The sequence below is a fragment of the Suricata suricatta genome, chromosome 1, assembly GCF_006229205.1.
Source record: "Suricata suricatta isolate VVHF042 chromosome 1, meerkat_22Aug2017_6uvM2_HiC, whole genome shotgun sequence".
NCBI lineage: Eukaryota > Metazoa > Chordata > Mammalia > Carnivora > Herpestidae > Suricata > Suricata suricatta.
In genome coordinates, this window is record NC_043700.1 from 47,240,267 (window position 1) to 47,265,110 (window position 24,844).

The window sequence follows — 24,844 nt, forward strand, 5'->3', positions numbered from 1 at the left end:
CGCCTGTGGGTCAGTGACGGTAGAGGGGGGCTTGGCTTAGCTCAGCTCTGGGCTTCTCTGCCGGTGGGAGCTTGGTGTAAGAGTCCCCCTCCTTCTGCCCGCTTCCTACTCTTTACTCCTCAGGCAAAATGGTTGTTCAAGGAGACTCCAGGATTGGGGTCTGCCTCGTCACTGTCACCAGGAGTCTTTTTTTTTTCTGACCGACTTGCCAGAGCTCCCCATCAGTCCTCACCGTGCCTCTGGAAGCAAAGGGAAGGCAGCTGTGGGATCCTGGCTGAATAGAGTCCAGGTAAAGCAGGCTTCAGAATGGATGGATGGGGGTGGGGGGCGGGCGGCTGGGGTGTCACAGGTCTGAGCACAGAGCCAAGGGGGCGGGGAGCAGCCAGGGAGGATTGTAGGTTCTGCTATTCGCTTGATTAAGGGGGTCAGCGTGTGTATGTGTCATCGAGGTGGGCAGGGAAGGGGAGGGCTGAGCGGGTGGGGGGAGGATATATATATGCTGGTGTGGCTGATACGGCGGAACCGAGCCTCACATCCGAAGGAGCCAGGCTACTGACAGCTCTCAGGTAGGCAACTGCATGCGAACCCCGGCCCCAAGACAAACGGCTGGCAGCCCCGGGCTCCCTCCTCACCCTCTCTGTCCAGGGTGGATGCCTGGGGAATTATTTCTTCATTCGTCTTATTTTCAGTGCTCAGATGAGGGGTAGGAGGAGAGGGCTGAGGTTTTTATCCTGAAGAGAGATGCAGAAGAAGAAAGATCTGAACTTGGAAATGAGAAAAAGTTTTGATTCCCCAGACGTGGCCCCTACTATACCGTTGTTATCTGTTGAGAAAAGGTGGATGTAGGAGTGGGACTAGGGGAGGAGCAGGCACTGGGGCAGGGGACTTGCCTTTCAGGGCATCCTTGTGAGTGATTTTTCTCTGTGGCTGGCTGTCTTTCTTTCCTTCCCTCGTAGTGTATTCAGGCTGGTTTTCAACATACCACTGAACCTGATTGGGATTTGAGTTTTTCTGTCCTGAGGGAACCCTTCTCCCTTATGCACTGAATAGAAATTGCTAGTAATGATGTAGTGGGGGAAAGTGGGACCCGGGGCATTGTGCTCGTCCAGTACAGTGCTGAACACCGCCACTGTGTGTGAATCCCACGTAGATTTCTGCAGGGATGACCTTGGACTCCCAGACCCTGAATTCTGTGGTAGTTTCTTCTCTTTCTTTGCATGTTTCTCCTCCTGCCCATCTCTCCCACTCAAAGGTCTCTGCGGGTCCTGAGGAATATGATGTTCGGAAGTCATCCAAACTCTCGCTCTTTCTCAGTCTCCTTTTCTGTCTCCTTTGTGCGTCTCTCTCTCTCTCTCTCTCTCTCTCTCTCTTTCTCTCTCTCTCTCTCTCCCTCTCTCTCTCCTCCACCCCCCCCCATGCGTGTCTTGCTTCCCCTCCCTTCCCTATCCCTCCCCACCTTCTCACTCTGAACATGGGCAAGTTCTGGGGGAATTTCAAGTAAAGCAGGATGATTCGGGAAATGAACTATTTAAAGCAAGCTGCTTTGGACTTGAATACCCTGATCCTGGGCTTAAACATCTGTGTTTCGCTTCCTCGAGCAGCCCATAATTGCCCCAATTATAACCAATAACATTGTTCGGCAGACTAACAAAAGATGAGCTTTGCATGCCATTTGCCAGCAAGCCTAAACCAGAGTTTTCAACAGAGAAGGGGGAAAGTAACTGCCTGGCTTCTTATCAAAACCTCCCAAAGAAATTGCTGCTCTTTCTCATTGCCTGTGGGTGGCTGCTACACGCACACTCCTTTTCCGCATTTATAAAGTGTAGCAGGAAAATATTCAATATACTTCCACTGATGCTGTGATACCTTTAACAGAAAAGATTCTTGTTCCTTTGCGCTTGCTGAGTCCTCTGCCGGCGAGGGTGCCTGGAAAGCCTGTCCTCAACCACCGCCCTAGTAAAAGAAGCAGACGGCTCCGTGTGCCCCGTTCGAGGGCACTATGGTGCGTCCTGGGGCTGTTTGGGGGTGCAGCTCTGTTCTCCACGGGGCAGCAGCCCCTGCTTTATCAGCTGAGGGCTTAGGGTACTCTGGGATTTAGAGAATGCAGGAGATTTTGCATTGTCAATGAAGGGAGTAATTGCAGGATTAGGCTCAAACCCGTGCTCTCTGGAGCCTATGACTGGAGCTGTCACAAAGCCATTCTGTATTCATCAATCAGGTATTTATCATCTACACTCCACCAGGCAGGGGAAGTGCATGGCGGGGGCTCCGTGAATTCAACAGAGGCGACAATAACAGCCTTTTCCATGCGTGCAACGATTTACATCTTCACGCTTTCACACCCATTATCCCCAGTAACAGTCCTGTGAGGTAGTGTCATTATCTCCTTGTTGCAGTTGAAGAAATTGAAACTGAGAAGCTAAATAATGTGTTCAGGACTGAACTGGACTGAGCCCTGCGAGGACGGAGTCCAGCCTCCTGGCTTCTGCCGCCACCCCTTCAGGGCTAAGGGTGCTTACCAACTAATGGAGGTGGGGGTGGGGAGACAATTAGAAGACAATGCAAGGCTGGCTGTAATTAATTCATAAATTGCATGGTCCAGACAAGGAAGTGCTGGAGAGATTTGGAAAAAGGAGCCTTTGACCCAGAGATTCCAGGGATTCAAGCTGGGCAGGCAAGGAGGAAGAATTTGGATGGGGCAAGGGCTTTGGAGAGGGAGATGGCAGCCAGGACAAAGGCACAGAAGGAAGGCAAAAGAATTCATTTTTATTGAAACGTACTATGTGCCAGGCAGTGAGCTAAACTTGTCTACGTGCTTATGTCACCCTAAATATTCGCCCCGCCCAAACACGCAGTAGGGATGTGAGGTGTAGGGTGAACATTCTATGTGTTCATCAGCACGGTTCAGTGAGCCCCACCCCATAGCCCCACTGCTCACAAAGCCCATGGTGGAAACTTGCAATATACCCATCATCCCGCATCTGGGTGGAGCGACATCAGATATCCTTGGGAGGGGATGGGCCCTTCTCAGAAAATAGAAGTCATCGTGACAGCATCTTGCAGTGGCTTGCATAGCTGAGAATTCATTAAGCACCCTGGATTTTCTAAACACTTTTCTTTCAATGGCTACAGGTGCTCCCACTGTGTAACATGAAGGTTTCCCACTAATCACAAACCGTGAGATTTGGGGCACACCAAATTTGGAGGCCAGCTGAGCTTTCTGGGCATTTCCCAGGATAGGCTGCCATCACTCTCAGTCTTGACTTTCTGTGATCCTGTGCTTTTGCAAATATCGGCTGCTGCCTCAGCACGGCAGAAACAAGTTTTGCCAGCTCTGAAGGGCCTGGCTTAACAGGTGAGATATAAAGCTTGCTTCCAAGCTGTCCCAAGTTCCGGTGAAAATATCAGTGAATCACCACACAGCGGCTGGCCGGGGGCCAACCTCCCTTCTTTCCCCACCCCGCACACCCCATTCATCATTTCATTCATTCAGCCAAGAAACATGTGATGTTCCTGACAGCCGAGTAGAGCTAAAGGCGGGAGGAAGACTGTCAAACTGTCCTCCGTCTCCTTGGAACCCACATCAGTGTAGCACCCACACCAATGTAGCCGAACATTAACGAGTTTGGGCCAATGGTCTGCAAAAGGAGCATGGATGCCGGGCAAGCCACTGGGCTCTGGGAAACTAAAGCCTTGTTTTTTATGTTATTGCTCATACTTGGCACTGTAGTGGGTTTTATAATGCATAGAAGTAAGTCAGTAAGTTGGGAATGTGTGCTCAAAACTGTTTGATTGCTGGAGGTATAAAGTTACAGAAGTTTGAAGATGATAGGTCTCGATTCATTGCTCTTTTGCTTATTTGTATTTTCGAATCTTTTTGAAAGACCATCAAGTGATCTTTTTATAAAAGTACATAAAAGCCTTTAAAAAATCCATTTATGCTATTTTGACAGTGTATGTGGAACCGTGGGCAGTTCAAAGTTAAGGAAGATCCAATTTAAGAGTGATACCTTTCCAGGCACGTCTGGGTGGCTCAGCTGATTGCGCTGGACAGCTCTTGATGTCAGGGTTGTGAGTTAGAGCCCCGCACTGGGCTCCAAGCAGGGTGTGGAGCCTACTTTAAAAAAAAAAAAGGGAAAAAGATAGTGTTACCTTTCCAACTCTGCGGCAGCTCTGACAGGAAGTCTGTCTGTTGCCCCCTCCTGCCCCTCTCCTGGGCCCCAGCTATGTCCGCGTCTGTCCTGTGCTGCCCTGAAGCCACTTCCTCAAGAAACCCTCATCTTTCCTCCCTGTTCCCTCCTTCCTTTTTGCTTCCCCTTAGCAGGAGAGCATAAATAGGCAAGAGGATCTCTTGCCTCTTTCTGGAGAAGAGGAAACTGAGGCCCAGAGAAAGAAAAGGTCTTGCTCAAGACCCCACAGGTAATTACAGAGTGAAAGCTGGAGCCCAGGCCTCTTGCCTCGGAGCACAGGGCTCTCCTTCATCGCTCCCCAGCACCAGGCACACTTGGTCTCTGCAGGGAGGGGACGTGCTTTGCTCTCCACCTCCTCTATGCTCACTGCCTCCTTCCAGGTGGAAACTTAGAGCAGAAGGACCTTTTGGAGTGTAAGTGCATTAGTCAGAGGAGGAAAACACATTAAAGACTCCTTCCTCAGTAATAGCTGGTGAACAAGCAAAATCTCAGTGTAGGAGTCCTGTCTGCAGTGGGTCAAAGAAATGGGGCATGTAGAAGATAATCCCTGTGCCTGTGGGCAATGAAAAATTTCTCTATGAAGGGGAGGCAACAATAAGAACATTGCAATCAAAGAAGGGGGAGTCTAGGGTTCAAGTCCTTAGAATGAGTTCACTTACATGGAGACAGACAGCTGCAAAGATCAATGAGTAGCTTAGTGAGAGCATGAGCTTGGAAATCAGATGGGCTTGAGGCTCACCTCGGTCACTCAAAGTTATTTTTCCTCTTTGAACCTTAGTCTTCTGAGCTGTATAATGGGGATAATAGCACTTATCCCATAGGATGGATGCTTATAAAGCAATTAGCACAGCACCTGGCACATTGTATTATGAATATAACAGTAATGGGATTACTGTTAAATACAAATAGAGACTGTTCCAGTGAGATCCCGCCAGAATTTTCCAACCTTTCTGAAGCGGAATCAGTATATAGAGTTTATGTTTTCCCAGAACCATACAATTTGATGTCCAAACATCTGAGGTTATGCCCTAGCTCTGCTATTTATAAGCTGGATGATCTTAGGCAAGTTTCTTCACCTCTATGAACTTATGTGCCTCTCAAAAAGAGGTATTTTTAAAATTTTTTTAAATGTTTATTTAGTTTTGAGAGAGAGACAGAACCTGAGTGGGGGCGCGGGGGAGAGGTAGAGAGAGAGGGAGACATAGAATACAAAGCAGGCTCCAGGCTCTGAGCTGTCAGCACAGCTGAACTCATGAACTGCGAGATCATGACCCGAGCCAAAGTTGGGTTCTTAGCCGACTGAGCCCCCCAGGTGCCCCAAAAAGAGATATATTATTAACCCTAGATGATAGGGTTATACATGAATATGAAAAGCTTTTGTAACCTGTAAAGAACAATATCTTCGCATATGGCTGGTGAGAACAGTGTCTACACATACGTGCCTCTAGCAGGAAGCTGGCCCCTCCTCCCATCTCCACTAAAACCTCCAAAATTATAGGCTTTCTCATAGGTCATAAGACAAAACTCAATTAACTTTTTGCTTCATACATAATCCTCCAAACAGATAAGCAACTAATTATATTGCCCTTGGAAGCAAGATTACATGCAAATAGATTAAGGCTAACACACAGTGGTATTTTATCTTCATAAACAGTGAGGCACAATTAAATTTAGGAGGTGTCACTACTGAAATAAAAGGTAATTAAACATGCTTTATTCAATAAGAGATGTCCAGATGATAGTATCACCACATGGAAATGAGCTTGGGTCACCAAGTGAAATACAAGTAAATACAGGTAAAATTCCAACATGTTCCGGGCGGTTTTATGTCACTGAGGGTCAGTACTATGCAATAAATGACAACCACCTGCCATGATCCCCACTGAGCAGGTGAAAAGACAGCACTCTCAGAGGTAAGATAATTTGCCCAGAGTCACACAAAGTGTAAAGATGAAATATAACTATAACCCATGAATTAACTAATTGTTCACCCTCATTTTATTTACTTTTATTTTTTAATTTATTTATTTGAGGTGGGGGGGGGTGTGCACATACAAGTCTGGGAAGGGTAGCAAAAGTGATTCCCAGGGAGGCTCCATGCTCAGCACGGAGACTGATGCGGGCCTTGATCTCGTCACCCTGGGATCATGACCTGAGCTGAAATCAAAAGTCAGATTCTCGGGGTGCCTGGGTGGCTCAGTCGGTTAAGTGTTCAACTTCAGCTCAGGTCATGATCTCACGGTTCATTGTGTTTGAGCCTCACATCGAGCTCTTGTGCTGACCATTTGCTCAGAGCCTGGAGCCTGCTTCAGATTCTGTCTCCTCTCTGCCCCTCCCCGCTTACGCGCGCTCGCTCTCTCTCTCTCTCTCTCTCTCTCTCTCTCTCTCTCGAAAATAAATGAATGTAAAAAAAAAAGTGAGACTCTCATCCAACCGAGCCACCCAGGAGCCCCACTTGCCTTCATTTTAATTGATATGAACTTGTACACAGAGCTACAAAAAAGGCACCATAGATGTTGCTGAGATTTCTAACAAATGAAAAACTTCTACTGAGTTTTTAATACAGTTCAAAAAATCTAACTTAACCTAGAACGCAATTGTACTGGGTGTATGAGGAGTATACCAAAGAGTACAAAATATGGCCCCCTTTGTAAGGATTAATTAGATTTATTTTGAGCTTTCACTTACACTGATGTCCCTGAAGTATCACAAACAGGATAGGCCTGAGATAGGCGTGTGTGGTCGGCGGCATTTTAAGGATTCTTTGAACTGGAAGGAATAAATAGCTTTGTGTGTGGATGGTTTTTACATAATAGGAGGAGTCGCGGTTTCAAAGTGAGGAGTCGGGGGTGCCTGGGCGGCTCAATGGGTCAAAGTGAGGAGTGGGAAGGACACAGAGGGTGGGGAGGTTGGAGACTGGAAGAGAGGTGCGTCCTGGACTGACGGAGGGCCAAGCTAAAGCCGAGTAAATTCGACAAGATGGGCCAAGTGCCAGACCAAGGACGGCTCATATTTTATATGCAGGAAGGCTCTTGAACACATTTTACATGCTAGATTTCCCAGGAGCTCATCTTCTTTCTTCAACTCACCCTAAAAACCCATTTACCTGGCATTTGAGATAACAAACATCAGTCGATCCACCGGGCATTTCCTGAATCTGCAAGTAGCCGCAGTTAATGAGGCTCATGAAAACCTCAGCGGGAGAGCATTTCATTAACATCTGTCACAACTTATCAGCTCAGCCTATGCAAACGTTAGGTGTTGCGATCGTGCATTTGGAAGGAAACCGGCCCTTTTCTCCCAGCCTTCTCTTTCCTCTGTGATGCACAGGCACTGCCATCACGTGGCCACAGAGGGCACAGCCATGCCATTCGGGACAAGTTCTACAGAAATGTCTCCTTACCTAGAATGTTTGGTAGAATAAGAAATGTAAGGGCAAGTCTCAAATTAAACAAAAGACGTATTCAGGCAGTCTTTGATTTAAGACGTGTGTTTCTGTGGCAGCCATTTGGAACGGAACTCAAGATACAGTTGCTCTTCAAAAGAATGTAAAAGTGTGATGAGCTTCTGTGGCGGATGTACCAACGCCTATCTAACCTGCGAACTTACCACAAAACACTATTCCAGCCGTGCCCTCGCAGCCATGTGTACCCAGTCTTCTGCCAGAGCCTGCATGGCTTCCAACTTAGGATGCATCCTGCCTGGCTCTGGAACAACACTGTTCCCACCCCTCCCCGTCTTGAACTGTACAATTCGCTAATAGACATGTTTTTAGTTGCCCGGGTCCTGAAGTGGCTCCTATGCCATTAGTGAGGCCAATGCTCCCAGACACGCCTCAGGAACTCTACTGCAACTAAGGAGACAAAAGAGTTCCTAAAATACTCCACTGTCACTTACCAGACTTTCTGAGCACCTCTCAGGTGCCTCTTCACCCTGTGCTGGGGGTTGGAAGTACAGAGAACCATAGAGCACGGTCTCCGCCCTTCAGGAAGTCACAGTCCAGTGGGAGAAATAGACACTGAAGTCCAAGCTTACAGCACAATGTTAGAAGTGCCATGTGAGAGACAATGATAGTGTTATAACGTGAAGGCTAGGTGCTGGGCTCTTCCTTCCTTCCTTCCTTTCTTTTTGGAAGTAGGCTTCATGCTCAGCATGGAGCCCATCATGGGACCTGAACTCACTACCATGAGATCAAGACCTGAGCTGAGATCAGTTGGCTTAAACAACCGAGGCCACCCAGGTGCCCCTGGGCTCTTCCTTTGATAAGCTTGTATACAGCACTAGTTATGCCAGGTGCTATTTTAACTGCTTACAAACATTAGCACATTCATCACCATATGAGATAGGTACTATTATTGTCCAGTTTTTACAGATGAGAAACTGAGAGGTTGAGTTGCAGGTATGGAATCTGAACCCAGTCACTCTGCAGTGATGAGCAGGTAAGAAAATCCCAACTCTGTGACACAGGTCTGTGGTGCCTGTTTGAACAGGCCCCTGAGGCTCTCTTCCTTCCCACTGTGATATGTTTCACGATGCCACAGAAGCAGAGAAGATTCATCTAACTCAGACCAGGGGGTAGAGATGGCTTCCCAGAGGGGATAACTCTTGAGGTGTGTCAGAAGTATGAGGTGGAGACAACTATTCTGGGCAGAAAGAAGATCGCTTGCCAAGATATAAAGGCATTAAGGACAGGATAGAATTGGGAACTATATATGATTCACTAGGACCAGAAGAGACAGCAGGGTGGAATACTACGGGGATAAGCTAGAGAAAGCAGGCAGTAGGAGTACAAAGTCCCATTGGGGGTTATGGATTTATTTTAAGTATGAAGTGATGTCATCAGATGTGGAGGTGGCTTGGTGGAAGGCCACATCATCAGATGAACTGATTAGGAGGCCATCACAATAACCAAGGCAATAAGTCTCAATTAGGGCACTGGCCCTTGGGATAGAGAAGAAAAATGCATATGATATGTTTATTTGTATAGATGTTTGTCTTCCTTGTTGATTAGCCCTGGACATCCCATCCCCTGTAGGGTAAAACCCAAACGCTTTGGATGCCGAACAAGACCTAGTTCCATCTAGACCAAGCCTCTCTTTTCAGCAGGGAGCTTCCCTTAGGGAGTGTAAGCAGCTGGCCCCAGTACACCAGCCTGCTGGCCTCACAGGCTGCGATCCTGACTCTGCCTCTCCAAAGGCTATTTCCTGGGCCACTCAGATGCCTTCTTCATCCTCTTGGAAAACTGTTATTCACTCAAAACCCGTCTCAAATGTCCCCTCACTGACTTAACAAACACTGGTGCACCTGGGTGGTTCGGTCGTTAAGTGTCTGACTACAGCTCAGGTCACGATCTTGTGGTTCATGAGTTCGAACCCTGTGTTGAGCTCTGTGCTGACAGCTCAGAGACTGAAGCCTGCTTCAGATTCTGTGTCTCCCTCTCTCTCTCTGTCCCTCGCCTGATCACTCGCTCTCTTTCTCTTTCAAAAATAAATGAACATTAAAAAATAAAAATCAAAACACTGCTTGAGCATCTTTGAGTGGACATCCTCTTGGTCTGAGATGCTTGGATGACACACAGAAGGGCTGGAGATGTCTCCCAACGTGGCCATTGGGTGAATTCAACTGCAGGCTCCCCTTCCTTCTCTTACTGACTTGCTCCATTCCACATCCTTCTTCACCCAGGGCTTCCTAGGCTTTAACATGTGTATGGATCCCCTGAGGAGCTAGCTGAAAAAGCAGATCCAAATTCAGTGGTTCTGGGTTAGGGTCTGAAATTCTGCATTTCTAACAAGACCCCAGAGGACACTGATGCTAGTCAACAGACTGCATTTGAGTAGCAAGGCTTTTATACACTGTCTTAGTTTTGTGTGATGAAAAAGCAATAAAGGCAATAATTTTTATTTCTCGACACTCTTTGTTGAGGGAAAATTTACATATAAGGAAATGCACACGGGTTTTGGAAATATATACCCCCCTGTGACCTATACCTCTATTAAGAGCATTCACAACATTGCCAGAAAGTTCCCATGTTCCCTTTCCATTTAATCCTCCAAGTACAGATCTTACTATAGGGACCCGAAATGATGCAGTCCAAGGAAATAGCTTTTTGATTCAGGAGACTTGCTCACAGGATAAATTTAAAGAGGAATAGGAAAAAGTGCACATCTTTCAGGCAAACTTACATAAAAAATATAAACTACTGGTCCAACTAATGATAGTTGGAGCTACTGTCTTAGTATCTTTGTTCATTTTTCAACCAATAACCCCACACACCTGGTCCTGTGTCTTGCGTGGCCTTGCAGGGTGAACATACTGACCCCGCGCTCAGGATGCTAGCTCACCTCTAGCAGGGGAAACAGACAAGGAATCTGGCAGGAGCTTCCTGGCAAAGCGAATTCTGGGATGTGGGGCGTTCCTGGCCGAGGCAGAGAAGGCTCTGGAGGAGGAGACAAAGTACACAAGTCTTCTCTGAATCTCATTTTGCACATCTCACTCGTGCACGGCACTTTGCAAAACTTCCTGACGGACCACATCTCCTCTTCGCAGTGGTCCTGTGAAGAGACAGGCAGCACTATCCCCCCTTTTACAGACATGAAAACTGAGGCTTGGAGAAGTTGTCGTACAATCACATGTTGGTAAGGTGCAAAGAGAGGCCTTGAGCTCCTTGGAACTGCTTGTGCATGATGCCAGCTAGGTGGCAGGAAGCACAGGGGTGCTGTGCCTAGGACCACAGACACTCACCCCTGCATGAACAGCAGGCCTAGCTGGCAGGAGCAGTATCCTTGATAAGCTGCTCCTCCTGGGAGGTGAATCCTGGGCTCTGGTGCCGTCCCTTCTGTTGCCCCCACCCCCCACCCGACTGTAAGAGGCCCCCACAGAATGGCTGTTCTAATTGCTGCCCGCTCTCACTTGTGTTTTAGTATCTTAGCACCCTGCCTTCTGCTCCCACACCATGAAAATCCTGCTTTGTGACCTCCTGCTGCTCAGCCTCTTCTCCACCGTGTCCAGCAGCTGCCAGAAGGACTGTCTGACCTGCAGAGACAAGTTCCGCCTTGACAGCTTCAACCTTGAGGTAGGCCATGGAGACAACCCATCTTCTCTCTCCTTCCTCAAACCCAGAATGAGAAACTCAGGCCTTGTCCAGAGGTTGTGTGACTCGCTGGGGTCATGTGGTTGAGAGGAAACAGATGCTGACTTCAGCATCTTCGGAATGCAAACCCTGTGGTCTTTCCACTTTTCATATTCAAATAAAGACCTGCCTGTGCTGCCACTTTGTTCCCATTATTAAAATAAGGCATGCTCATTTTAGAGAATTTGGCAAATTCAGAGAAGTATAAAAGAAGTTACCTTTAATCCCACCTGTCAGACAGAGTCCTAGTTTTTTCACATGCTATATTATACCAGGATAATTTCCCCATGCTATTAAACATGATTTTAAGTTCTTTCTTTCTAGGAATACAGGAGAATTTGTTTAACTATTCTCCTCTTGTTTAACATGTACATTGCCCTCATTTTTGATATTATAGGTTATTCTACAATGAACACCCAAATGCTCTCTTATATTTAAAATTTTGTTTTTGGTTTGGTTTTTGGTTTTTTTCGTTTTTTTAATGTTTTATTTATTTGAGAGAGAGAGAGAGAGAGAGAGAGTACAAGTTGGGGAGGAACAGAGAGAGGGGGAGACACACAATCTGAAGCAGGCTCCAGGCTCTGAGCCATCAGCAGAGAGCCCTATGCGGGGCTTGAACTCACGAGCCATGAAATCATGACCTTAGCCAAAGTCGAATGCTTAACTGACTGAGCTACCTAGGTGCCCCTATATTTTAAATTTTGAATTAGAGGTACTAATCTGGCATTAAATTTCTTTTCCTTAAATAAACTGCTTTCTCGACTGCTTTCATGTCAGCCTAAATAGTTATTCCTCTATGAAATCCAATATAACTCAATTATTTTTTTCTTTGTAGTCAAACTTCTTTCAAAAGATGTCATAATTCAAACTCCTTAACCTTTAAAAACAACCAGAAGTAACTACTGCTCCTTAAGACAAGTATACAAATATAGAATATATATTCACATTGGGCTAGCTCACTAACTAACGATCAGCAGACACAGACCCAAACACCAAGTCTCCCCCCGCCGGCTCAGTGGTTTTCTACAGCATCATGAAGAGCATCCCCAGACGACCCATCCAACCTTTATCTGTCCTTCTCATTCATCCACATTGGTTTTTATTTGCTGAGCACAGGGCCAGGCAAAAGGGTCCAAGGTAAACAGATAGATGGAGTTTGCAAGGACGGGGAGAGAAGATCCCATAATTCCTCCAAGAGGGGTTGACAGCTGGGTGCTGGGGAAGCACAGACAGTGAACCCCAAACTAGACCAGAAGGACAGAGGGGACTCTTGGAGGAACTGAAGTTTCTAAGGAAACCAAAAGAGCGAGAGCCAAGAGGCAGGGAGAGTGTCCCAGATGATGGAGGGAGTGGGAGCACACGTGCAAATGCCTGAGCCAGAGGGAAGTGGCATTGAAGGGACTGAGAAAAGCTGAGTTTGGCTGGAACACAAAAGGCCCACAGGCTTTTTCCATGCAGCCCAGAGAGGTTTAAAAGTTCATCTAAAAAACGCTTTGCCCTGGTCTTAGTAAAGAGAGCAGCCAACTTGGTTTACATGGAAACTGGTGATGAGTTGATTAAGCAATAATCTGATCATTGCCACACTGCTAAATTCTCAATCTGAAGCCTAAACAAGACTGAAAGTTATGCACAATGCTGGAATCTCTTGCCTTCATGGCAATGCTTTATTTCCCCTGCCAAGAACGCATTAGGACTTGAACAGATATCTGTACACCCAGAGAGTAATCTACCCACTTGCAGCCCTGACCCCTTTGGGCTGCATCGCTCCTTAGCTGCTCTCTCAAAGGTCCAAAGTCAATTTGCAGGTTTCCTCCTCCTTCCTCTCCTGGTGAACTCGCCTGGTTTTCTTTCCCATTCAGACTCTTCTTTTATTACCTCCTGGTAGGCTCCTGTTCCTCTCCCCACCCCCTAAACCTAAATGATCACCAAGATTGAGAAATTCTTTCCTCCCCATACTCTCTCCTTCTGAGATGCTGTCCCTGGACCCCAGGCCTTCAACTGTCCCCAGGCTGCAGGGGACTCCCAAAGGTACACCCCTCACCTTCTCTCTGCTGGGCTCAATCACTTTTCAAAGTTCCTGGGAAATCCTGCTTTCCCTTCCTGGCCTTGGTGAGGCTTCAGGAACTCGGCCCACCATCTGGCACATGCCTCTTCTTTCATCTTCATCCAACACCCCTACTTCCAAACTCAGATTAAATTTCACCTGTGAGAACAGGGAGAACCTGATTCTCCGCCTGCCCCCACTGGAGCCAGCCCCTCCCTCCTTCGTATTCTGACCTTTGTTTGTATCTGCTAGTCTCTCACCATAACGTGTGAGCTTCCTTTTCTGATTGTTCTGGGTAGGCCCAGCACGCAGCGCTGAGCATGGCACAGAGCAGTACTCGATAAACACGTCCCATGGAAACTGTAAAATTGCAAGACCTTTAGTGTCCTAATAGGCCATCCACTGCAGACACTGCCGAATTTTCACACTGGTGTCTTTCAAAGTCAGTAAAGAAATTGGAGATGTTTCCATTCCTCCATAGCATCTTAAATCTCTGGGGTCCAGACAATGCTGTTAGATACCTCTTAGAAACAAGTTAGAATATGGCCAGTTATAGCCTCATGCTTGAGGGATAAGCCCTTCACAGTGCCTGCTGACCTTCAAAGGACCTGACTGCCTGGCTGTTTTGTTTCTAGTTTGTTGTTGCTTTTAACCTATTTTTAAAAGTCTGATGAAATGCCTAGAATGTTGGCAACCACATATCATTTCCAAATCTTGCAACCTTTTTCTGCTCTGTGAATTATGGGGATGGGGGGAACCTAGATATTTCGGCAAGGGTCACCTTCCCAATCCCTCCACTAAATTACATAATGCTGAGTGATTCCAGGACCCCCTAAATCCTTGGCTTTACCAAGAAGTTCTGCATTTCTCACTCCAGGTCAATGGTCCAAGTATGGCTGGTTTTTTGTTAGACTATAATTTTGGTTGGTATATGACTCATATACCCAAATCTATCACAATACCTTGGGCTCCTTTCACCTAACTAAGAATGTTACTGACCTCATCAGCTTAAGTAGAAAAGAATAAGATTTGCTGAGTTGTGTTAGAGACAAAGGAGAAAGTAATCCTCAAGGTCTGGAGAAATTTATCTAAAACTCCCTGAAACCTGATTAATAGCAAAAGAAACTAACTTCTGGTAGTGCTTTGTATCCTCATTACATGAAAACTCTTACTAGCTGATTTGCAGTAAGAGTTCCTAGTATGTTTTGCTTCTGCACTATTCATCTGCTTGCCTACTCGCGTTAGCCTTCAGATATTCTGGCATAATCTCCTAAAACAAATAACTTCCAAATGTCTCTTGGTCTCTTGATTTGATTCTTTAGTGGCAGAAACTTGACAATATCAATGAACTTGTTCATTTCCTTCCAGTGAGCTTGTGTGCCTATTTCCCTAATGTTTGATCCCAGACATCCAAATGGCCCTTTGCTCAGTTTCCCCACAAACCCAGCTTTACAGATCAATTTGGCACCAGTCTGAGACTTTCCAGATGCTCATCCACACTCTGACTTAACATAGCAATGTCATCAGTGTGGGCTGTGAAAATGTGTCCAGTTCACTTAATAGGCCATTATCCAATCTCTGGAAAGAGGCTGGTGGGTCCCTTAGACCAGAGTGTTAGGCATTAAGCTCATATGCCCATCTGGCATCACAAATGCTGTTGTGAATTTGGATCCCTCACACTGCCCAAAGCCTTCTCCTAAATCAAGAGTTGAGATGATTTTATTAGTACCTAATTCATATAACAGTGTGCTGAGTCTCTGTACAGCCTACGCATCTGGTTTGATCATAGAATTGCATTTTCTCTGATTGACACACAATCTAATTACCATCTGGGCTTAGCAACCCAGGGGCTCACAGATGTAATAGCCTCAAGGTTTAACAACCTCCACCTGTTCTTGTAAGCGGAGGGCGCAGAACAGCTCAACAAGCATTTGGGGCTCCTATCCTATGAGGACTGGAGCAAGTCTGCTCACAGTCCATGCTGACGCCAAAATTTGACACTTCTGCTGGTTTTCCCAGTACGACTCATGCTTTCCCTTTGATCCTGTAAAGGAGGGTTCCTTAGACTCACCACCATGGACATTTTAGGCTGGATGATTATTTGTCATGCGGGACCGTGCTGTGCATTGTAGGATGTCTACCAGCATCACTGGCCTCTACTCACTGAATAGCAGTAGCATCTCCCCCACTCCCGCCCACGTATGACAACCAAAAATGTCTCCAGACATTGCCAAATGGCCCCAGGAGACACCCGCTGCTATAGAGTAATAACCCAATAGGATTTTCATCTGAAAGAACATACTACAAACTGGTTCTACCTAGTTTCCTTCAAAATATTTCAGGAGCTGGCTAAATACAGACCCAGTAACCCTTTCTCTGAAGGAGACTCTGACCACTTCCAAGACACCTTCCTCCTCAGAGCAAGTTCAGAAGCAGGACTTCTCACAGTCCAGCCTCTGAATCACCTGAGTGTTTATTAAAAATGCAGGTTCCTGAGCACCCCCTTGGCTTACTGATCAACATCTCCAGAGGTAGAGTTTAAGAATTTGCATTCTAGGGGAGCCTGGATGGCTCAGTTGGTTAAGCATCTGACCTCAGCTAAGGTCATGATCTCACAGTTCATGAGTTGGGCTCAGGTCATGATTTCATGGTTCACCATGAGTTCGAGCCCCATGTTGGACTCTGTGCTGACAGCTCAAAGCCTGGAGCCTGCTTTGGATTCTGTGTCTCCTCTCTCTCTGTCCCTTCCCTTCATGTACTCTGTCTGTCTCTATCAAAAATAAATAAAAACATCAAAAAAAACCAATTTGCATCCTAACAACTCAGTAGCAACTCTTTTAACATTTTTAAATATTTATTTACTTATTTTTGAGAAAGAAAGAGAGCACAAGCAGGGGAGGGACAAAGAGAGAGGGAGACACAGAATCCGAAGCAGGCTCCAGGCTCTGAGCTGTCAGCACAGAGCCCCATGCAGGGCTCAAACTCACAAACCTCAAGATTATGACCTGAGACAAAGTCAGATGCTTAACCAACTAAGCCACCCAAGTGCCTCAACCAGTAGCAATTCTTAAAGAACACTCAAGTTTGCAGGTACCATTGTTTTAAATCCTGCTGTCCCTACCTATGGAAGTTGTCTATCATTCTTTCATACCCAGTGACACTGTGGGTGTGAAAAAGTTGGCACTTATATTAGTTCTGTCAGCATCTCTGAGGAAAATCTAAAATGGAAAAGACATGCTCCGAAAGCCGGTAACTTGTGTATCGCGGGGACCACTGTCACCATCTATGGCTAGCAGGAGGGTGTGGCAAAGGGTGCACCTTGGAAACTTAATCAGTGAAGAGGAGTGGCACTCCCGCCGGATACAGTCTCCTTTCTCCACTCTGACACAGCAGAAAGTGAGCAATTTTTCCCATTAGAACGTTACCTTTTGGTCTTGCAAAATTCCTACTCTTGGGTTAATTTCCACCAATTTGTATTGCAAACACACAGAGCTTGTGGGTTGGATGTTTGGGTTCTTGTTCAGGTGATACGTTTTCTAACAGTGTAGTTTTGGACATATTACTGAACCTCATCATAACATGCAAGCATGGACTACATCAGTGGTTTCCAGACCCAGGCAGATATCAAAACTACCTGTGTTTTGTAAAAGTTAAGTTTTAAATGCTGGTGCTATTCCTCAGGAATTTAACTGGCTTTTGAATTCTGACTTTTTAAAAATTGAGATGATTTGGAGGTAGCTGGGTGGCTCAGTCGGTTGGGCATCCAACTTCAGTTCAGATCATGATCTTGCGGTTCATGAGTTTGAGCCCCACCTAGGGCTCTGTGCTGACAGAGCACAGTTCAGAGCCTGGAGCCTACTTCAGAGTCTGTGTCTCTTTCTCTCTCTGTACCTCCACCTCCCCCCTCTCTCAAAAATAAATATTAAAAAAAGTTTTTTTTAAGTTGAGATGATTTCGATTCCCACCCAGACCAAGCAGAAGGGCAGACTTAGGGCAGTGAAAGTATATTAGATGATTAAATCCACCTGCTAGGAAGAGAGACCTAAAGTAACAGTGGCTCAGACAAGACAGAGATTTGATTCCCCACAAAGAAGTTGAGAGGTGGACAACACAGGGTTGGCACAAGCTCCTCCATATGACCAATGTCCCAGGCTCCTTCTCTTTCTGCTTTACCTGTATATGGCTGCCACCTTCACATGGCTTCCATACCCTGAGTCACCTCATGGCTTCAAGAAAGCAAGTTAAGCACCAGCCAAAATGTCCACATTCTAAGCATGAGGGGAAGAAGAAGAGAGAAAAGGATGCTTTTCTCAAATAAGTCAGAAGCCTCATTTGGTCATTTATATGACATTGGCCACCTCTGGCTACAAAGGAGGTTAAGAAACATATGTGTAGCCTCGAGGATGAAACAAGTGTCCTGTTAGCAAGGAAGGGGGATGGGTGCACGATGTGCATTGGCAGTCTCTGCCCCAGAAGAGAAGGTAGGCTTGATTCTTAACAAACTGCATTTTAAGTGCTAGTCAGATACTTTAAGGGAGATACCAGACAGGGATCAGAGAAGTGTCTGGAGTTCGACAGATACCAAGTGCTGGACATATAGACCTGGGATGCCCTGAACAAAATGACCAAGATCACAGAAATGAACAGTCACCAAAGGGCAGATTATAAAGAGAGATGAGAAGAAGGAGTCTTAAAGATAGAATCTTGGGACCACAGGAGGAAGGCGCATAGTCTGAGAGGTGAGTGCAATGTCGGGGGTGGGGGCAGGGTGTGGTCTGCATTGCCAAATGCTGCACAGTCAGCAAGAATGAGGGCTAATTGGATCTGGTGACCAGGAATTCACTGGTGGTCCCGAAGAAGGCAGTTAGTGGAAGATGAGGGTGGGAAGCAGATTTCAAGGACATGAGGAAAAAATAGAAGATGCAAGGAGTTGCTGGAGAAGTAGGATTGAAGGAGACACGTTTTCTAGGGTTTGGTGGAAAGGCTGTAAGGTCTGTGATACAGCTGCATGCACATGTCACTCGTTGGGTAGGGATCAGGTTGGAAACCTTGCCTGTATTGGCATCGGTACCACTCTGAACATGGGAGTGAGGGTTTTGCTCCCCAGATAGGGGGTCACAGGCACACACACCAGTCTTCTGATGTCCTGCAGCTGTCCAGACAGCAGGAACTCTTGACGCCTTGTAATCCAGGCAAGAGCTACAAGGTTTGATGAAGGACTCTGTAGCTGCCCTCTGACCATGATGGCAAGGTCAAGCTAAAGTGAAATTTTCATCTGGTGGAGGACTGAAACAGAGAGAAGCATTCGAGGTGAAGCCAAAACAGCAAATAGTAAGAAAAATTGGAGGCAGACACTTCCAGAAGACCCAATCAGAGGCAGGAATGTGGGAGGCAAGGCCAAGGTCAGGATCAGTTAGGAGGGATATGGAAAGAGCATGGTCAAGTTGTTGGTCTAGAGTAGAAGTGGGAGACACCTGGAGAGACAGAGCAGTGCCAGAAGTTCCCAGGAGCCTGGCAGGTCTACTGGGTTGCACCTAATGGCCCCTCTTCCCCACCTGGAACCTGATTGCCCAACCTACTCACATTCCAAAGGGTCTTGACCCTCATTCTCTATAACTGATGCACAGATAGTATAACTAGAGTATGCGGGATTAAAAAAACAAATGAACACCAGCAGGGTTCATCTTAACATGGTGCTTCAAAATAGCCATGCAGATTTCAGCACGTGCTTTGACATGCCCAATTTCTTAAACCAGTCTGACCTCTCTCCAGGACAATAAGAGAACAAAATAAACTTCTTCCCAGTGGGTGCCGTGAGTTGTGTTTGGCTTCAAAAACCTCAATGAGGGCTCAAACTGTGTGTAGTTTGGGGCACTCATTCTGCATTAACTTTCTGTGTCACCTGAGACAAGTTAATCTCACCTCTTTGAGCACCAGGCTTCTTCGTTAGTGAAATGACAGAGCTTGGCCAGGTAGTTTTCTGTTTCTTTATAACTGGGAAATTCTATGAACCTAAGTAACTACTGCACAGTACTTAATAAAGAGATGCTGCTGAAGCACTTTCATTGGTACCGATGTAAATTTTGTATACAATAAAAAGACTTATTGGGGCACCTGGATGGCTCAATTGGTTAAATGTCTGGCTCTTGGTTTCAGTTCAGGTTATGATCTCATGATTGGTGGGTTTGAGCGCCACATTGAACTCTGCTGACAGTGCAGAGCCTGGAGCCTGTTTTGAATTCTGTGTTTGTCTGTCTGTCTCTCTCTCTCTCTGCCTCTCCCCCACTCATAGTCTCTCTGTCTCTCAAAAACAAATAAACATTAAAAAAAACAAATTGCTTTAGACTAATAGGCATTCCTGATCCTCCTCCCTTCTCCTACCTCTGTCTTTGCAGGTATGCATCCTTGAGTGTGAAGGGAAGGTCTTCAGCAACCCTCTCTGGACTCCATGCACCAAGGTCATGGCCAGGGGTTCCTGGCAGCTCAGCCCTGCCGACCCAGAGCATGTGGCAGCTGCCCTTTACCAGCCAAGCTCCTCCTCTGAGGTACAACTGAAGCGAATGCCTCGCATCAGGAGCTTAATCCAAGCCCAGAAAGGGACAGAGCCCGGCATGGATAAGGCTGGAGAGATGGAGCAGAAACAGCTGCAAAAGAGGTTTGGGGGCTTCACCGGGGCCCGGAAGTCAGCCCGGAAGTTGGCTAACCAGAAGCGGTTCAGTGAATTTATGAGGCAGTACCTGGTCCTGAGCTTGCAGTCCAGCCAGCGCCGGCGCACCCTGCATCAGAATGGTAATGTGTAGCCGGAAGGGGAGCCCCTCCCAGCTGCACCGTCCACTTCAACCCATGAGTGAGTTGGGCACGAATAAGCTGGGGGCAAAAGGAAACCTTGTATACCCAACTGTCTTAGCCTTCCTCCTGGGCCTGGAACCACATTATTCCCCAGGTACATGCACACACCCCACACCACCTCAAAGTGTTCAGCCTCCCACCCACCCTTTCTCTAGGGAGCAAAGATTTTCCTGGGATTGCTCCTTAAGGCTGACCACTGCCATTTAGAAATTGGTTACCATGGGGATAATAGTAGCATGTTAAGATAACTAATTCCTCTATAGCTTTCCAGCAGCTCAGTTACTATGGGGACAGTTAAGTGGACCAATCCTCCTATCCAGTTGCCATAGCAACCATTCAGTTCACCTTTCCTCAGAGACTATCTCTAAGAACCGAGAGCTAGACCTACCTTTAGCCATCCAATGCCTGATTTCTGCGGCTGTGCTATTGCTATTTCACCTTCAGAGACAACTTAGCTATCTCCTCCCCTACCCGTTATATCTCAAGGTGATTGGATTCCACAGAAACCACTGCGCGTTCCCATATTCCCGTCAAGGAGTTCTTGTTAGGACCAGGAGTTATACTTTCTGCTTTTCTTTCTTCCACTTGTCATCTGTCCATCCTGCCACCTTGCCAGAGAGGGACTGATTTGTTGATGTCAATGGCATCGTTATTGAGCAAGGCTTTGAAGATTTAGCCCAACTGACCCAGTAGTTTTAGAACAGAGACTAAGAGATCATTATCTTTCCTCACTTTCTTCCCAGAGACCACTTTTGTTTTATTTCTGTTTGTTGCTGGCTTGCTTGCTTTATTCCTCTCTCCCTCCTGGTCATTAGTCCCATGTGAATGCTCATACAGGTACTATAATACATATCAGATAAGACATGTGAAAAACCCTAGTTTATTGCTCAGTTATTACAAACTCCACTTTCCTCAGCCCATCAACCTGTACATAACTTTAATAGCATAGGAAGCTAGCACCATGGAATTTTCTGAAAAATCTAAGAAAATCCCACCCATCAAGCATATGTACCTTAATTCATATTTGGGAATCTGATTATCTTAAGAGCTTCATACCTCTTCTCTAACAGTCTAGAAACTTACCCCAATGGAAAGAATCAATCACTTGGTCAAAAACATTCCCCAAACATGACCCATGTGGGGGTCTTCCCTGACTCAGAAGCATAAAACAAAAAATGTCTACATGTGCTGTTTTGTTTTGCTTCCCATACATCAAAGGTAGCCAGATCATTAATAATCTTCATTCAAAGTATATTAATACAAGTGTTAATCTTTGGCACCCACACTTCAGCATGGAGGCAGCCCACATAGCTCCTTGTAGGAAAGCTGGTTTGCACAGGCCCATTGCCAAATACAATCACATACATTAAGTTGTGAGGAGAAGACTGTCCTGTATATTTTAGCAGAATGACTAATTTCCGAAGGCCCCGAATTAACCCAGCCATTGTTGAAGTCATTCTCTTGGATCCTTACCAGCATCCTATTTCTTCCTAAGCCATATTTGCACAGTATCTAACTCAGTGTATCCTTCAGAAGTGGCATGGATTGAATGCTTTCAAATCTTAGACATTTATTCTTCTTTAAAGTGGTTCTTAAGGGACACTGAGGCTCTTGTCTAATTCTGAACCACGACTGCTTTCTTTATCTAAAGACAGTTTAAAATCAGTTACATTAGGAGGAATTAATTTATTTAAAAACAAAACAAAAATGATTTCCACCCCTATTCAGACAATTGATTTTCCTAATTTTCTATTAAGCTTCCAGCTGAGAGGCACTGAAACATAACTGGTAACTAGCCTCTGTCTGCTGTTTTGCTCGAGTTATGAAGTTCTTGTTGGAACCATTAGAAACGCTAACCAGCTCCTTTGGGTACTATTGATGGCCCTCCTTCCTCCTTCTGTAACTATCTCTGAATTTCCTTTTTGCACACATTCATGGTGGCTGAGTTCCACTGTGGATACCTACTTATGAATCCACAACAGGCAGCTTAAAACTTGTCTTCACTTACCTACACACATGCCAGCCAGCCCTACACATGCCTGAAATTTTTCCATCTTGAGGGATCCTGTTGCTAGGGCTGTTCTGGACTTCTGAGATATCCAATATTAACCTATAGTTAAAAAGTTGGAGGAAGCGGGGCCACCTAACACCGAAATGGGATGAAGAACCCTATTCAGAATGTGTAATGATGTGTTAGCAAGGAGGGACATCAGGGTGCAGGTCCAGTCCTAGACGGAGCTGTGAAAAGGGGTATCAACCTACCACCCTTCTCCCTGTCCCTCCCCATACTCCTACTGTCTTCTGCCCCCAAGCCTGAATCCTTCCTAGACTGTGGAAAGTGAGCAGATTCATTCACAGTGAGGAATTAGTGATATCAGGTTGAAAGAGCGCTTGCGATACAAGAGACCCATAAATGAGAACACTATTTAACTTCAAGAAATGAATTACTACGTATGGACTCCAAGTACCAGGGATAGAGGATAGCTGTTTCTGGCCATGGGGCCCATGCTATGCCTTTCAAGTCCCGGCCCACAGGCCTCCTCTTTCATTCTGTGAGTCCTGCCAATAGACTCAAGGCCAGAAAAAGCAGGTGTATAGAAGTTATGGAACCCTACCTGCTGTTTTAGGGGCTATTTATTCAGTTGATAAGCTTTTTATTGCCTTTGTATTGCTCAGTCACCAGGGCTAATAGGATTGAAAGGTCAGAAAAACTACTGAGTTTACCATTTTAATTATTTCTGTCTCCCCAGGTGTCCAGGTGATCCCCAAAACAGCATGTCTCCAGCCCCAGACCTGCCGGCTGGGATTTGGGATTCCTTCCTCCCCAAGGCACTGAGGCAGGCTTTGCCTCCAGGTCTCCACCCCAATGTGGAGCCTCTCCCCGTCTGATTGTCTTTCGCTCCCTACCCCACCCCTGCCACACACCCCCATGGCATGTTTCATGATAACCTTGTTGCTACATCAGAGTGTATTTTTGTAATTCCTCCAGCTAACATATCAACGGCCCTGTCTTCCCTTCTCACTTCCCTCTTACCTCTTCCAGGGGTGGGTCAAAGGAACAGGAAATCAAACCTGGGGTTTTGACTTGTCACTGCCATAACTTGTTTGTAAAAGAGCTGTTCTTTTTGGCTGATTGTTTTAAACAGATATTTCTCCATTAAACTTCTACTCAGCAAATGGTTAATAAACTGGTTGGCTGTTTGTATGTCTGAGGAGCCTGAGAAGCTGACTCTCTTGGGAAGGAGAAGCAAAAGGCACATGGCTCTGCTTTATATAAAGCACGACGGGCAAGAATGCGGAGCATAAACACTGATTGCACTGCATCTCCAGACCCAAGTGCATGAATGGATGAGCCGGAGGGGGAGGGGCAGGGTGCTCAGAACCTCCTGGTGCAGGTCAACCTCACTGTTGGGGCCGTTCCTTTCACAGAGAGAATGTGGATTTTTAACAAGTGCCAAGTGATGCAGATCTTGCTGGTTTGAGACCACTGGATTAAGACATGAGGAAAAGGACAGAGCCCAGACGATCTTGCTGTGGTCATGTTTATCTCCAATTTAACACGAAACATGTTAAGGTGTGACTGTCAGGCAAAGAAACATAGGGTGCACCCAGACAAGGTAATTGAGGAGTCTCAAATGTCTGGAGTGCAGACTGGGTGATGGAAAATCAGTAAGGGAGGGTAAGGAGCGCCCTACTCAGCTCTCAGTAGGGAACTGTAGCCATTCAGGCACTGCAGGAAGGGCCAGGTGATGCAATACCCCAATTTCTCTGTCCTCCAGCCCCATCAAATTCCAGTGCGGTGTCACCTGTTGGTCAAACCCAACTAGAAGCTGGAAAGTTAGGGAGTCTGTGCATGCAGCCAGAAAGCTGAGCCTGGGAAGTGCAGATGGAGAATGTGTAGCCCAGAGTCACAAGTAATGTAAAGGGGCTTGAGCAAATGGCAGTGGAGCAGTGGGTTCTACTAGGACTTTTCTTGGGGAGCAGGGGATAAGGGAAAACGGGACAAGAGAAGTCCTGTGGTCTACCACAAGGTAAGGGAAACGGCCAAAAGACCACCCCCATACCAGCTTTACCAGCTGCTGGGCTTGAGTGTTATGACCCAGCCCCTGGGTCTAGGAGCACATCTCACCGAGAGGCCCTCTGAGGGGTGCCTAGATCCCGCTCTCAGAGACGCCTGTGGTCCCGGAAGCTAAAACTGCATAAAGCAGCCCCAGCTCAAGGATGAGATATTGTTCTCTGCTTCCCACCTGGGCCAGGTTTGAACTAGCCATTTGGGCCATCACAGTACATAGAATCAAAGAACCCGGGGAGTGCTCCGTGTTGCTCCCTGAAGTCAGAACCATCCCATAAGTAGAATAGGACTTATTTTTCCCTAAGTCATTTACCGACTCCTCAACAAACTCAGGAAGATAGCCAAGAATATGCTCCCCACTGTCAATATAAGCAGTACATAAAATGGTTCCTACCTGGATTACCACCTCAGTGCCACTGTTTCCCAGTTGACGACCTGGGGTAAGTTATATGACCTCTGTGCCTCCCTCTTCTCGTCTGTAAAATGGGAATCAGAGTAGTAACTCTCCCATTGGGTTACTTAGGTCAGCACTTGGTTATTCATGTATGAACTTGGCCTGG

At 46.4% G+C, this 24,844-nt stretch overlaps 1 protein-coding gene across 3 annotated transcripts; it reads left to right on the plus strand.

Moving 5' to 3' along the window:
- The first annotated feature begins 202 nt into the window (after nt 1-202).
- On the plus strand, nt 203-23,400 carry PNOC (prepronociceptin). Of its 3 annotated transcripts, none has more exons than XM_029945698.1 (4): nt 203-289; nt 11,111-11,262; nt 19,759-20,152; nt 22,963-23,400. In XM_029945698.1, the coding sequence occupies exons 2-4, from the start codon at nt 11,143-11,145 to the stop codon at nt 23,046-23,048; spliced, it is 600 nt and encodes a 199-aa protein (XP_029801558.1). In that variant the 5' UTR covers nt 203-289; nt 11,111-11,142; the 3' UTR covers nt 23,049-23,400. The 3 variants fall into 3 exon arrangements, with proteins under 3 accessions (XP_029801558.1, XP_029801549.1, XP_029801625.1); XM_029945689.1 differs by lacking the exon at nt 203-289 and adding an exon at nt 481-566; XM_029945765.1 differs by lacking the exon at nt 203-289 and adding an exon at nt 481-566 and having other exon boundaries at nt 19,759-20,210; nt 22,963-23,048.
- Nucleotides 23,401-24,844: the final 1,444 nt, after the last annotated feature.

What these genes read in the sequence shown, in the direction of transcription:
- PNOC (XM_029945698.1), top strand. Translation starts at nt 11,143, where the DNA reads ATGAAAATCCTGCTTTGTGACCTCCTGCTGCTCAGCCTCTTCTCCACC. An exon ending in TTGACAGCTTCAACCTTGAG is followed by an intron (nt 11,263 to 19,758) that starts GTAGGCCATGGA and finishes CTGTCTTTGCAG; the next exon opens with GTATGCATCCTTGAGTGTGA. An exon ending in GCGCACCCTGCATCAGAATG is followed by an intron (nt 20,153 to 22,962) that starts GTAATGTGTAGC and finishes CTGTCTCCCCAG; the next exon opens with GTGTCCAGGTGATCCCCAAA.